Source organism: Ambystoma mexicanum, chromosome 12, assembly GCF_040938575.1.
Source record: "Ambystoma mexicanum isolate Mex_15411 chromosome 12, UKY_AmexF1_1, whole genome shotgun sequence".
NCBI lineage: Eukaryota > Metazoa > Chordata > Amphibia > Caudata > Ambystomatidae > Ambystoma > Ambystoma mexicanum.
Genome location: NC_090936.1, coordinates 34,675,980 through 34,689,934, shown reverse-complemented (window position 1 = coordinate 34,689,934; position 13,955 = coordinate 34,675,980). Strand labels below are relative to the sequence as shown.

At 42.2% G+C, this 13,955-nt stretch overlaps 1 protein-coding gene and 1 long non-coding RNA gene across 9 annotated transcripts in view; one reads left to right on the top strand and one right to left on the bottom strand.

Annotated features, from left to right (window-relative positions):
* The window catches only part of BEND7 (BEN domain containing 7), a 133,492-nt gene that overhangs the window by 94,035 nt on the left and 25,502 nt on the right, over positions 1–13,955 (top strand). The window contains exons 8-10 of one of the 8 annotated variants that reach the window (XR_011281731.1): positions 3,959–4,009; positions 4,388–4,532; positions 5,282–6,983. Coding sequence is in view for 5 of the 8 variants with exons in the window: in XM_069627878.1 (XP_069483979.1) it covers positions 3,956–4,009; positions 4,572–4,636 (119 nt within the window). In the remaining 3 variants the exon portion in view is untranslated. Of the gene's footprint in view, positions 1–3,955; positions 4,010–4,387; positions 4,533–4,571; positions 6,984–13,955 lie in introns of those variants that run through there. The other 7 variants (XR_011281730.1, XR_011281729.1, XM_069627879.1 and 4 more) reach the window with 7 other exon arrangements.
* The window catches only part of LOC138513223 (uncharacterized), a 132,113-nt gene that overhangs the window by 100,370 nt on the left and 17,788 nt on the right, over positions 1–13,955 (bottom strand). The window lies entirely within an intron of this gene.

Here is a 13,955-nt window from a genome sequence, read left to right as displayed (position 1 = left end):
TTCCTGGTTGAGCAACCTTTAATGGGTGGACCGTGTGGTCTGACAACTGCGACTAGACCAGGGAACTCTCCATTATGAAAACCAGAGACATTGTTGATGTAAACCAAGAAAAACGCAATCCTCCCACTCAATGACAACGGTAACCTCTTCCGGAGCTCCAGCAATGGGTTCAACCCCTGTAGCGCCCTATCAGTGTTTTAAAGGTAAATGTGTCATGCTTCATGATACATTTCTATCCCCAAATCTTTAAAGGAGACCCATGCCCATTTTAATGTGAGGGAATTTCCCAACAGACTGTGTGTATTATGCAGCCCAGCCAAGGGAAACTGAGAAGACTTGTACCAGTTACTCTTCATACCTGATAACTGACCTAAATTCTCGACCACCTCCTAGATATAGAGTAAATTAGTCTCAGGGTTATTTACATACAGCAGGATATCATCTGCATACATTGAGATTAGATTACTCCTCCCCCCCCCCCCCAATCTTGATAGCTGCCTCCTGGAATTCCTGTCACCTCGAGGAGGTAATTGTGAGCTTAAACTTGGGCAATTGGAGGCCAGACTTATATGTCAATACAAGACAGTAGAAATTGGCCTCAATACAGACCATGAATTTCCGGTTTTCCTATGAGTCTTTCCGAGTTTCTAAGGTAACCAGATTAGTTTCGTTTAAGTAAGTGAAACAAAATATATGAATGGTTGTGTTCTGGAGATTAGGTGTCGCTGCTCCTTATGTATAGCAGATACTGTGGTGATTTGATGTTATTAGTTTTCAAGAATCTGTAGATTTGGTGCTATTGGTCATCATGCATTGTGATATCATGATCACTTGTTGTAAATGCTGCTCTACGAATGAGTTGACAATAGTTGGGCACATGGGAACAATATGTCTAAAATCAATAGCAAATTTGGGATTAGTGGAACCATTTTTGAATGCACCTATATTACTTAGACGAAAGGAATATTGATGTGGCATATAATTTAATATCTGCCGCTTTGGTGGGGGCACATACTCCTTAGCTTTTTTTAAAGTGGGTTTTTTCAAAGTATATATACAAGTACCCCCCCTCGAAATAATATTGGAATTACTAATATATAAGTGCCGTACATAAAATTGGTGCGGATTTATGAGATTAGCATTAATATTGGATTGCGAGGTAGTTTTCCACAAATGGAAAAAAGGATAAGCCTAATTAGGCTTTTTGTTATTATTACAGAATGAACAAGTCCTAGAAGATTAAGGTACAGTCCTAAATGGGCAAATCTACAATTTAGTATCTGTTGGAAAACATATTCCCAAAGCATGCCAAACTGTTACTAATTTAGTTTTTCTGTTTGTTTCTCTTTATATGTATGTTCGTTTTTCTTTTGACATTGATTCAAACATATGAATATATGATTAACAAATGTGGAATTATATGGTTTGCGATATAATGCATATTGAAATGTTCATTTAATGTGGCATGTGCCAACCCTGCCCTGGACCTTTGCCTTTGGGGAATGATGCTTGTAATGGCATTATGTTCACTGAATGTGATTTTGACTGCAATGATATTGTGCTTAACATTTGTAACATGAGCAGCTTCCGAGGAAGGGGCATAGCTCGAAACACGTGTCAGGCTGTTGGACACATGAAATAAACATTGTAATCATGAACTAACTATTACAGTGTGATTTGTATACTGCTTTATTTACAGTTTTGTTCCTGTGGAGTATTAGGGCAAAAATACCCACAACCTACTATCACCTGCAGCCTTGTATTTGTGACTGTCAGTTTGCAAGTGCTTGGGTATCTAAGTCCTCTTTGCCAAATTTCTTATACATTAAATTAGTCTCAGGGTAATTTACATACAGCAGCATATCATCTTCATGCATTGAGATTAAATGACACCTCCCCCCAATCTTGATAGCTGCTTCCTGGAATTCCTGTCTCAAGTACGACGCAAGAGGCTGCAATGCCACCACAAACGGCACAGGAGCAAGAGGGCTTCCCTGTCTAGTACCAGTCCAGATGCTCCACTCTCTAGAAATTATCCAGCTCATCTTGACCCTTGCATATATATGTCGGACACATCTAAGGAACTCTTCCCAAAAACCACGTTTTATCAGTACCGCAAATAGCCAGTCCTAACCCACTGATTCAAAAACACTTCTCACAGCCAAGGACACCACAGTGCACTTTTCTCTTCTACTGGTCACCTGGGATATTGAATGTTGCAGCCTCTGTAGATTTTTGTGTGGTTGTTTCTATTTTGTATGAAGCCTGTCTGATTCGTATTCATCAGCCCAGGGAGCACTGCCTGCATTCTTTTTGCCAACAATGAGCGGAGAATCTGAGCATCCACATTTAACATGGAGAGAGGTCTATAAGACCCACGTATAGCTAGGTCTTTACCAGCTTTCAAACTGGCACCAGAACCGCCTCCCTCATAGATTTTGGAAGCGCACCCGACGCATACAAGACCACCAAAGTTTGTCACAGTTTTACAGCTAACTGCTTCTGATATGTTTTATAAAAACTCAGCCGGCAGCCTATCGCTGCCTGGGTACTTCTGCGCACCCGATATCGTCTCACTTATATCCTGATCTGTTATGTTTGCCTCCAGGCCCCCTCTGGCTATCTGGCAGAGTGGGGAGTCTAATATTTTGCAGCACAAAATAAAGTTCTCCTGCCCCTACCTCCCAATCTGTGCCCCTACCTCCAATTCTGTCCACTACGTTTTTTCATAATAGTCGTCAGTGACAAATCCTGAGATGTCATCACTTCTCCCAGAGAGGGAGCCCCTTCCCATGAGGCCAGGGAGGTGAGGCTGCTACCCAGTAGTCCCCTTAGGGTTGGTAGGAGGATCTCGTGTGGAGAGAGTGCCCCTCTGGTGGCCAGTGAGAACATCTCGGGTGACCGCGGTATGCCAATCCACACCCTCCTATCCCCTGAAATCCAACACTTGCATGTATGTTGTTAGTCTGAAAATGTAATGACTACTGAAACGAGGAAGAGGAAGGACTACCTTAGGGAGACCTATTTAACAAGTACTGGGACGAGGAGGAGATGCGGTACAAGGACAAAGGAATTTAAAATCTTACAAACAAAGGAATTTAAAAACATGTTTGGTAAACCATTAAATCGGGACTCTCTTGGAGGCAGCAGAATTCTGTGCAAGGACAGATGAGCCAGAAGTGGTAAGAGCCTGGCAGTGCACAACTGCATTAAGAAAAACAAAACTTTAATGAGACAGTTTTAGGCGAGAACTCAGTGGCATAGTGCAAATGTGATCTGGATTGGGCTGCATAATCTATAGAACCCCCAACCCCCCCCAACTCCACCATGTACTTGATATCCATAGAAATACTAGGGTACTGATGCTGAAGAAATCCTGGCGCCCTGCAACTAACAGTAGCCAGTGTTATCTTTGAAAGGTAAGTATGTAATCATTTTTTAATTTGTTTGATAAAGATACTTTGTGGATACATTTTATGCAATGAATTTGTCGTCACAAGGAGATCTAATGTGTTGTGGGTAGGGTGTTATGCTGTGTACAAAGTTTATCATGTTTTAATTTTATTTATCTTTTAGTAGATTTTTCAGTGTTGGTCTTTTTATTAGACTTGATCGTTGTATATAACTTTTGTTTCATTGTATTCCTGAAATTTGGGATAATTAATTGCTGCTTTATGGGCTATGTCTGAAATTGAATATTTAAGTAGAATTTGACGGATACCGATCCACACAAGATATTGTGAAAGGATGGTGCAGTTTGGTCTCAAAGATAGGCTGTATTAAATGTGCCCTTATGATTGACATTTGATTGTAACCTTATAGAGGGTGGGAGTCACCAGTGCCTAAATCTATATGAATGTTATGTGGGTAATTGTTTAATAAACGTTATTAATATGTTTGCTCACCAGGCAGAGATTATGGTGGCATTTCTAACCTGATCTTTTCATCTCTATAGCAGAAGCGGGTGAATGTGAAGAAAAAACAGAAGTTATGTCTGTACAGGAAACAGGTACTCATTTGCACTTCTCTACAAAAGCATAACGTCAGCGACTACTTGTTTAGTTAATGTAACCATACTCTATTGGGCGATTGTCACTTGCAATGGGAGTAATTGTGCCTATATGTCTGTATATTTCCATGTGTCTTACATTAAAGATACGGTATGCTCACTGCAATAGTATGCGTAGTGAGCTGATTGAATTCATGTGGGGCGAAAGGGAGGCCGTAGTGAGCTGATTAAACTTGATTTTATCATTTGATCATGGTGGCCCGGGTATATTCATGTCGCATCCATTTCCATTTAGACAAATACACACACATTCTTCTCTTCTCTCCTTCCAACCCCCCTATCGCCCTCTTCTCTTTTTTTCTCTCTGTCTATACCCAGTTTAGGCATCAAGCTTGGGCCACAGTGGCTTACCAGGGTTCCTCCCGTAGACTTGACGTCCCATAAAGTAAGAGGGCTGGTGCTGCTGGGTAATCAGATATTTCACTGTGCCGACCTGCTTTTATATTAGTGGCCGATTGACAAGGTATGTTCACTATCATTTACTCTTGGTTACATTCCCTAGGGAAACCTGCGGCGTCCCCCACAGAACGGACATGCGAGAATTCAGAGCAAGAGCACTCACCCTAAATTGTTCCACACAGCCTCATTTGGAAAGCGTGACTTCTGGAAAAAATGTCAAATCTGATTTTATCGTCATATGGACTTATGGGGATTTGGAAGTTTAGTTTTGTATATTTTTTTAAATTAAGAGTATGAGGTAATTATCTGTGAATTAAAGAGAAACTCTTGCATGAAAGAACACGCTTTTCATTGTCGTATCGCAATCTAACACGATATTCAACATACTATCTTGCATTTTTGCACACTGGAAGACATTTTGCAAGTATAGTAACAATGTTTCCAGGCCCATTACAAGTCTCCACCTGTCCGTGGTCAAAAAGTGTTACATGCCTGTAGTGAGATTGAACACCCTCTTGACTAGTAGGCGAAAGGGTGGCACAAAGGCTGCCTTTCCTCCCCCCAATGCGCCGCCTTCGCATGACCTTGCACAGTTGAAATTGACTGAGGCTACAAGGACCAACCTTCATTGTAAACTAGGATCACCTTGACAGTCCAATCGTTAGTTGAAATTGTATTGTAGATGGCTGTTCTTGATGCATAACAACCACGTATCATATGGTAAATAGTCGTTTTGTTCATGTAAAGTGTTTAAGATTACTCTGACAGAGTGTGGGGAAGGTAACAGCATCATTTTCTGTGTTTAATTTGCAGTTCCAGAGCGTAATAGCAATAATCCCCTTTTGTAGGGGGCTGATCTCAGAAGGATGAGGACATGCCCTACCAGCTCCATCTGGATTATCGCTGTGTATTTTGTGAATCTGTATCTGGCCAGAGACGCACAGTATGGACATTGTCCTTGAACCCATCATGTGCGACCTCCACTCTTTGATTATATAAGCTAAACATTGACTAGACTGTGGATCTTATGCTTGACCTTTCTTCTGCCTTTGATACATTTGACCTGACCATACCCTTGACACATACGTGCAACAGTGGTGCTGCACTACCTGGTTGCGCCTTTCTGATGTGTGATCCGCCACCTCGGTTCTCATATCCCTTGCATTGGGTGCCCTCTTGACCCTGGTACAGAGACTCCATTAATTTTTTGATCTCTCCTAACACCTCTTTGCCATTGGTATCCATTATATTTGCTGATTTCTCTCCTTTGCAGATTCACTCTGTGCTTCGGTAACCCATTGCTTCTCTGGCACATGATCGTGGATGCCACTCACTGCTTCAGGCTTTGCCAAACCATCTCCATTTTAAGTATCTTCCACCCACTCTATCCCGTGTCAGTCCCCAAAGCATAGTGTCAAATGTAACTGCTGTATTGTCTTGTTCTAAAACATTTGTCACTTCCTTTTTCGTCTTACTGTTGTTTTTACCACCTAATGCTAAATTGTCATGTACCGAATGAAGAAAGTTCTCTATAGCATTCCTGTTGAGATGCTCACCTATAATTAAATTGAAATACGTGCTTTGTAAAGCTGTACAATCACACCCAGGACTCTGGGTGACGGCAATAAAACCTCCATTGTATCTGTTTTTTTCCCCAGATTTTTTGTAGCGCACAGGTGTTATTTTTCGAGTGCCTCTGCTCAACGCTAAACAAATTTAGTGCCCTTCTATTTAACAGATTCTTTTTTTTCAGCAAATAATTAATTAGTTTATATGGAAACCATGAACCCTCTGTATCCCCTGAGGATCTCCCCAAACCATCGACTCGCCCAGCCACAGCTATGAACAATAACGACTGACTCCTTCTAGTTACTGCACAACATTTTCTATCCCGATGGTATAGGTTTTGTCTGTATTGTTGCTAGTGGTCTTTTGTGAACTTTCCACTGCAGGATTGCATTAAGCTTGTGGTTGTTTTTGACTGTGGCCTTGTGCAGTACATTTCTTTTTTTAATGTGTTATGTTCATTACAAAGTGTTGATTGATAGTCCACATTGATAAAGATAATTTCCTCGGTAAATTGAGCAAGTGCTAACATGACTTGTCCTCCGATAAAGATTTCGGTGCGAAGACCATATAATCCCTTTTTTGTTTTTACTGCAAATCTTTAACCAGACACAAAATCCAAGGGAAACCACCCGCGAACCCTGCTGTGCCCCCACTCATGCCACCGCCCTCTCTAAACCCTATATTACATCACCTAAACCTACCCCCTGCCAATAAAGTGTGGTAAAAGAAATGTGCATTATGTTTTTTGCAGTAAAACGACTGGTTAGTGGTTGTTCTTTTGAAGCTTGTATGATGCCTAGAACCACTATTTCTCACATCTACAGAAGTGGTTTAGTCCTTTTATTGTAAGTGTTTTGACTGATGTATGTGTACATGAGTCATTTGATCTGCAAAAAGAAAGAGAATATATTTTTTCAATGCGATAATAAAATTGGATTTTAACACATTTATTTGTAAAAACTGACTATCTTGACTTGGGCAGTTCCTCAAGGATGCTGAGATTTTTTGAATGTCACATAGTCATGTCTGTTTTTTATTTCTATTGGCACAGATCATTGACTGTTTTATAAATTGTTGGAAAATATTTGGATGTAGGAAATAACTTGAGGTGCAAGCTGTCGCGCCAACATAATGCTTAAGCACCAGCCAGTATTGGCGCACCCATCGTTCCTTATTGGTACTTAGTAGTGGTGAAAACTTGTATGACCTGAAAAAGAAGCTCGGTGGGGGGGGGGGGCTTTTGTTCCTCCTGTTTAATCTTCTTGGAGAGGAGTATATTTACAATTTTTCTTCACTTTAAAGAAGTTACGCTAAGTAGTGCTTTATTCCTTTGCCACCATTCGAAAATCACTCTGGAGCCATAAATCATAGGCAGCATTTTGATTGGCCAGTTGCATTGAAGTTCTACATAAAGATTTTTTCTAGAAAGATGTCAAAGCCCTGTACCAATTTACAAAAAAAGGCACCGACACATGCTATAATGAGAAGCATTTTTAAGAATGAGGGATATCTAGAATGATAGTCACATGCAAGATACTAGGGCATGAGGTGTGGGCGGGAGGGGTGTTGCGCCCAGTGGCCACTGGCTGTCTCCTAGGACCCCATTAGGTACTGGGTTGAAGTCAAATGTTTTAAACTGGTTTGACTATTTGTGCTGGGTGACGCCACCTACTATGTGATGATGTGCCTGGAGAAGGTAAAGGGTGGCACCATCACCAGTCTAGAAAAACATTTTCCCCATTGGAACCCGGGGCATTCATAGTAACAACAAAATGCTAGACTATGGAAACGAGAGGAGAATGAAACCAGAGAAAAAGATCTCAAATTAGAACCAAGGGAAATCATGTGTCACTGAAGTGAAAGAGGTATAGTCTTCTGAGATGAAGCAAGATCATCCTTGAGTCACTTTATAGGCCCGCTAGATCCTAAGGACCCCTCGATAAGATGCAGTGACCCAGTTTTTGTAAGGCGCCCCGCCAAACCAATGGTGATGTATTCACTCTTTCACCTTAACCCTTCCCCCTGTGTCCTATCGCACACCATAATTCCAGACCAATGTAGAAAATCCCTAGATGCCCTTTCTGCATCAAGCTTCTTTGAAATGACAGTTTGAAAAATCAATCGCATCACTTTCAAGAAAGCTAACCTGGAGCAGCCAGGTCCTGCTGTGTTTGAGGAGCGAGTGTTCATTTGTGGTTTGACGGGAGTAAAGCTGCTGTGTGCTTCCCTTGGCCAGCCAATGGATCTGTGGGAGGATTGTTTGAACAGCAAGCCTGCTGGCACAACCTACCCCTGGCTGCAGATGAGAGGACCAGCAGTGGCGAACACAGGGAGTATATGGAATTCTAACTCTTCCGCTAGAGGAAGTGTGGGTCAAGCACCTATATGACAAATATCGGGTCCCGGCAAACTGCGGGTACTCCACAAATCACACGATGGGAGTTGTTTAGTTTCTCACTTTGATTATGATGCTGTGTTAAACGTTATTAAAAAAATAAAGAAATGTAGAGCTGCCAGATGGAATAGGCAATGTGATAATACTACACGACCCTGAATATTGGGCAGACATTCTGACAATACTGCTTCAATAGGTGGTAAGCGCAGGGTTTGTCTCCATCTCATGGAAGAAAGCAATATTCCTTTGTTTATTCAAAAGGCCAGGGACAACCCCAGCAATTATGACTACTCGCACTGTTAGATGTTGCAAGTAAAGTAATTGCAACTGTTATATGGAAGGAATTACAGAGATGGATAACTAACAACAAGATACTTGGTAAGTTTTAAACAGGCTTTCTACCTGGTTGGTCTACCGCATATAAAATCTTAACATGAATCCCCTTGGCACGCAAAGCACAAGGTAAAAATAATCCTCCCTTGTATACATTCTATGCAGACTTCACGGCTGCTTTTGATACCATTATCAGACAACAACTGTGGGGAAAACATCAGTCCAGGGGTCTTGACACAGCACTGCTTGATATTGTTAAGCAGCTACATCTGAACCCTATGGTTCAGATGGGGTTAAATATTTTGGGAGCATGCTCTAGGGAGCTAACCACTGCTAGGGGTCTCACACAAGGATATGGTTTGGCTCCCGTGTTATTTGTCGTATACTTAGCAGACCTTCCAGGTAGACTGGCAGGTATAAACAGCGTGCCCCCATAAAATTGGTGCTAGGCACGTGAGATGACTCTCCTATGCGGACAACGTCATATTGTTGGATCACAAGTATATGGGATTAACAAGATCTGCAAGGGAACTGTCTCGATATGCCAAAGATAATGACCTAGAGCTAAACCCTGAAAAGACCAAATGTATGAACTTTGCATATAATAGAACTCTTTTATAAGTAGCCCCGCCTCTCTCTTTTATAAGTAGCTTAAACTTACCGGTTGTTCCCATAGGACAGGTTAGTAGTTATAAGTACTTGGGGTACGTAGTTATTAATGAGAAAAACAAAAACGCTGACCTAATTCACAGTAAACGGACCAGAGCTAAAACATGAATAGCAATAATTAAATCATTTGCAAAGTGATTAGTGGGGTACACACTCGGCGGGGGGGGGGATACAGTACTCTTGGCTTATTGGCAGGCAGTGGTTATGGCTATAACATATGGCCTATAAGTGAGCTATATAATTGACCTGAAATAGTTAGAGGACCTTGAGGCAAAAATCTGTAGGAACATTTTGGGACTGGCTCAAAGCACAATAAGACTAGAATTGGGCCTAGGGTCCTTGTCCGGCATGGTGAGGCTCAAAAGAGGCCTTTTATATATAAATGCTAGCAAAGACTCCAGTTGCCAGTTACAGGCATTGCTCTGCGAAAAATCTGAGTTAAACCAAAGTAAACTTAGTAAATTAAAACACAAGTATTCAACGAGATAGATTGGGTGCCTGACTGGGAAAGCGAATACAAGATCTTGTGCAACTCCTTTTAAAAATCAATTTTTATTATGGGATTGGATTAAAAAAAAAATCAACAGAAGAATTTGCACAGTCATGTGTTCGCAGAAATACTTGGAGGTCATACCCGCGACTTCACGTCGAAGGTTCATGTTTCTGATGCGTTTGAACTTCCACATTGTCTGTGATAGGACCTACATTAGGGATTGAAAGGAATATTAGAACCTGTCGAATATCTAAGGATACCACTGAACTGGAAACGAATATGACTAGCTGCTATAAACACCAGACCATATATAGACGGCTACTATGGAGGGTCGTACATGAACCAGAATGGATTAAGAGACATCATTTCGGGAGTAGGTGCATTGAGGGAAAGGTGTTGTCCTTAAATATGGTGCTACATAACATACATAGACAGGTAGAAAAAGTTCTGGAGGAGTTTAAGGAATTATGTTAATCGAGAATGAATCTGGACATGACTGATGAGAGGCAAAGTTTAATTGCTTACCAAAACAAGTATATAATGACATTTTGTGGTGAATTGATTTAATGACAGTATATTTAAGTGATATTCATATTTCATCTAAGCACAAAAAAAGGTATAAGAATATGAATTCTGGAAGGCAGCAGCTCGGAAATGGGTTATACGGGGCACTCTGGGCCCCCTATCCCCTATCTGGAATAACCCAGAGTTTTCACCAGGCTGTTGCCCCAATAGTTTCCAGTCTTGGAGGGAGGGTGGCCTGCTCAAAACGGGCGACTTTCTAGAGGAGGGCTCCCCTATCTCATTTGAAAGATGCAAAGAGAAATTTGGGGTAGAGGAGCGGGAGAGATTGCATTATACCCAAATACGGCACTGGCTGTCTCATAGGGCGGTTCGAGAGAAATGCGCCAGAGAGCTAACAGATCTAGAGATCTCCCTCAAAACCCCAACAAAAAGGTAAAATCTCAGCACTGTACCATCTTCTGGACAGGGCCGACACCACGAAAAAAGAAAGATACATGATCGAGTGGGAGAAGGACCTCGGCTGGGAAATAGAGGTAAAGGAATGGGCTAAAATTTGGGCAGGACTGCACAAAAGCTCACAATGTATTACAAACAGGGAGGGAGGCTATAAGCTCTGCTATTATGTAACCCCATTCCAGATCAACAGAGCTAATCCGAATCACTCTGATCGTTGCTGGCGAGGCTGTTCCACCCCTGGATCCCTATTTCACATGGTATGGGCCTGCCCAAGGGCGGAGACCTATTGGAGACACGTGATTAAACACATCAAAGACATCACTGGACTCCCCATACCCTGGGATCCGGGAATCATTCTTTTAGGGGAACGGGGGGGGGGGGCACTACCAATCTCAGGACGCATTCCTCGTTTGTGTACGCACTTACTCCTCGCAGCAAAAATTGCTATGGCCCGTTTGTGGAAAAACGAAGACTGACCCTCCGTAGCATTATGGTGGTCCAAATGCTGGGAAATTGCGGTGGCTGAAAAGGTGACTGCAATCCAAACTAACGCCTTCAATAAAACCATGAACATTTGGGATCCTTTCATGGATTATGCAACGGATTCCCACGCTGTCTAGAAGGCCACCAATCACCAGATGGCTACAAAGCCGCCCATTCTATTGACCAATCCATAGACGTCAATCATATTCACTCTACCTACAGCTGCCTATATAACCACCAAGATTGGACATGGTATTGGACAATAGAGTGCCGGCTATCATTAGCTGATCCCTCGCCATCCCTATGAACCTGTATTACTGAAATGTTGCAATTAATGATCATTGTACTGTGGTTGATGTCATGTTGATTTGTACAACCTAATAAAATGTTGTCATGAAAAAGAATAATATGAATTCAAGATAGTGGATGATCCTCTTGAGGGTTCAGTGTGCAGATCCAGGGTCCGAGGCATGGAGCAACTCCAAGCAGCAGTGAAGGACAATTCAAAATCTGACAACCAATCCCTGTGCTCAGCATAGGCAGTGCAATCGCTAAGATCGATTTGTAATGAACATCCTGACGGGTGGGTCTGACCCTTTTACATAGACAGTTACTGCTGGGTGAGGGTATTGGAAGGAGGAAGGTTTGTGCTTTACCGAGTGGAGAGGAAGGGCCAACCAAGGATAATTGACAGGACAGTATTGAAGCAAAGCAGGATGTGTAGGAGTAGAGCAAGGAGGAGAATTTAGAAGACAGCAGAAGGACAAAGCGAGAGTAAGATGGCAAGTAGGAGAAGGATAGAGAAAAACATAGATGGCGAAAGAAAGTCAAGGATGGGGAGGACAAGTTAGAGGAGGTAGAAAGATGTGATTGGAAAGACCCAGCGATAGGGTCAACCAAAGAAGAAGTAGGCATTTTAGAGAGTTAAGAGAAGGAGGAAAATTGGGGGATAAAAAGAAATGAAGACCAGGCCAGATTGGCCAGGGCTAGTATACTGATGGATAGAAGGAAGGGAGGCGGGGGGGTAAAAGGGATAACAGGAAGGTGTGGGCTATTTGGGTGAGGTCAGAGGAGGTGATTACAGACCAACAGAAAGGATGGTTGGCAGGAATGTGGACGTGAATTAAAGAAAAGGTGAGATATTGGTTGATGAGAGCAGGTGGTACTGTAAAGTGAGTATGTGTGCAAGGTGGGTGATTGAGAATTTTAGAGTGAGTAACTGAGTAAAAGGTGGAGGGATTGTGGTGTGGAGGAGGGAGGTATAGCATTGAAGGATGTAGGGGAGTAGTAGAAGGCAAGAGCTAAGAAGGACAGAGCGGGACGATATAGAGGGAAGTAATAGAGAAGGTGGGTGGAGTTGTAAGCAGGACAGTAGAAGCTGGAGTAGAACCATAAGAGACAGGGAGAGGAACATCAGGGCGTGAGGGAAAAGGAGCCAGAGTCCGGTAGAGTCCCCGGAAGGCACATTCCTTACCCTCTTTATATTATTTTTTTTAGCACTAAGATCGATAGTGTAGGGCTAGCTTGGAAAGTCCCCGGGGGAGTTTAGATCGAAAAGGCAATTGCCTTTAGGTTCCTCTGTACAGTCTGCTAGAAAATAGATTGTAGGGGAATCCACAGTGTATATTTGCTAACCCCTTTTTACGGTGGCACCGCTATAGTCGAGAGAGCGAGAAATGGCCCAACCTCCATACCAAAATAATCAAAAACCATTAAACCTTCTAGTGCCACTGAGCAGACCCAAATTCATAAAGCTTGTAAAGTGTTCCCCTTAATGGAGAAGGTATCCATGTACAAGTTGGTTCTAACAGGTGTTGAGATAGTGTTTCCCCGGCCCTGACCACTTAAAAGAACTTTCTGACACCTTGGGGTACCTGTGATCAATACTTAAGAACTGCAATACAAAATTGTGAGATTGTCTTCTTGCATGCAGAAAATTGAGCATGGGAAATGGTGTTTCAGTGGCATTGCCTCGCGAAAAAGGATCCTCCTGCCAATGAAACCATGTTGCTATTTTCCTTTATTTTCCTTTATGGCTAGTGAAAAAAAAGAATCCCTCAAGTTTACCCAGTGTTTTTCTACCCAGAAAAACACACACTTGAAACATTGGAGAGCTCAGTACAGCACACGAAACACCGGGGAGGGGAGGAAGAGTAAAAACCAAAATGGCACATGGCCCATTCATAGAGAAGACCCAGCTCCTGGGAACCCAAAGCGATAAAATACTGGGGATGAATGAACATAGAATCAAGATGACGCCCATCTGTGCAAATACACAGTAGAGAAATGTACAAATAAGCGGTTACAATATTACAGCCTGTACCAATCACTGGTTTCATAACCTTGCAGCTCATGTCAATTCCCTTCTGTACAAATATGCAGTAGGAAAGTGTGCAAATAGGCAAATATCATTTCAATGCAGTTAGTCATGAATCCTGTATGTGCCAATACGCAGTATAGAAATGTGCAAATAAATGGTTACAATATTACAGGCTGTACCATCACATTACATATTTCATAGCAGGAGGATTTAGCACCCTTCTCTACAAATACGCATGTAGTCT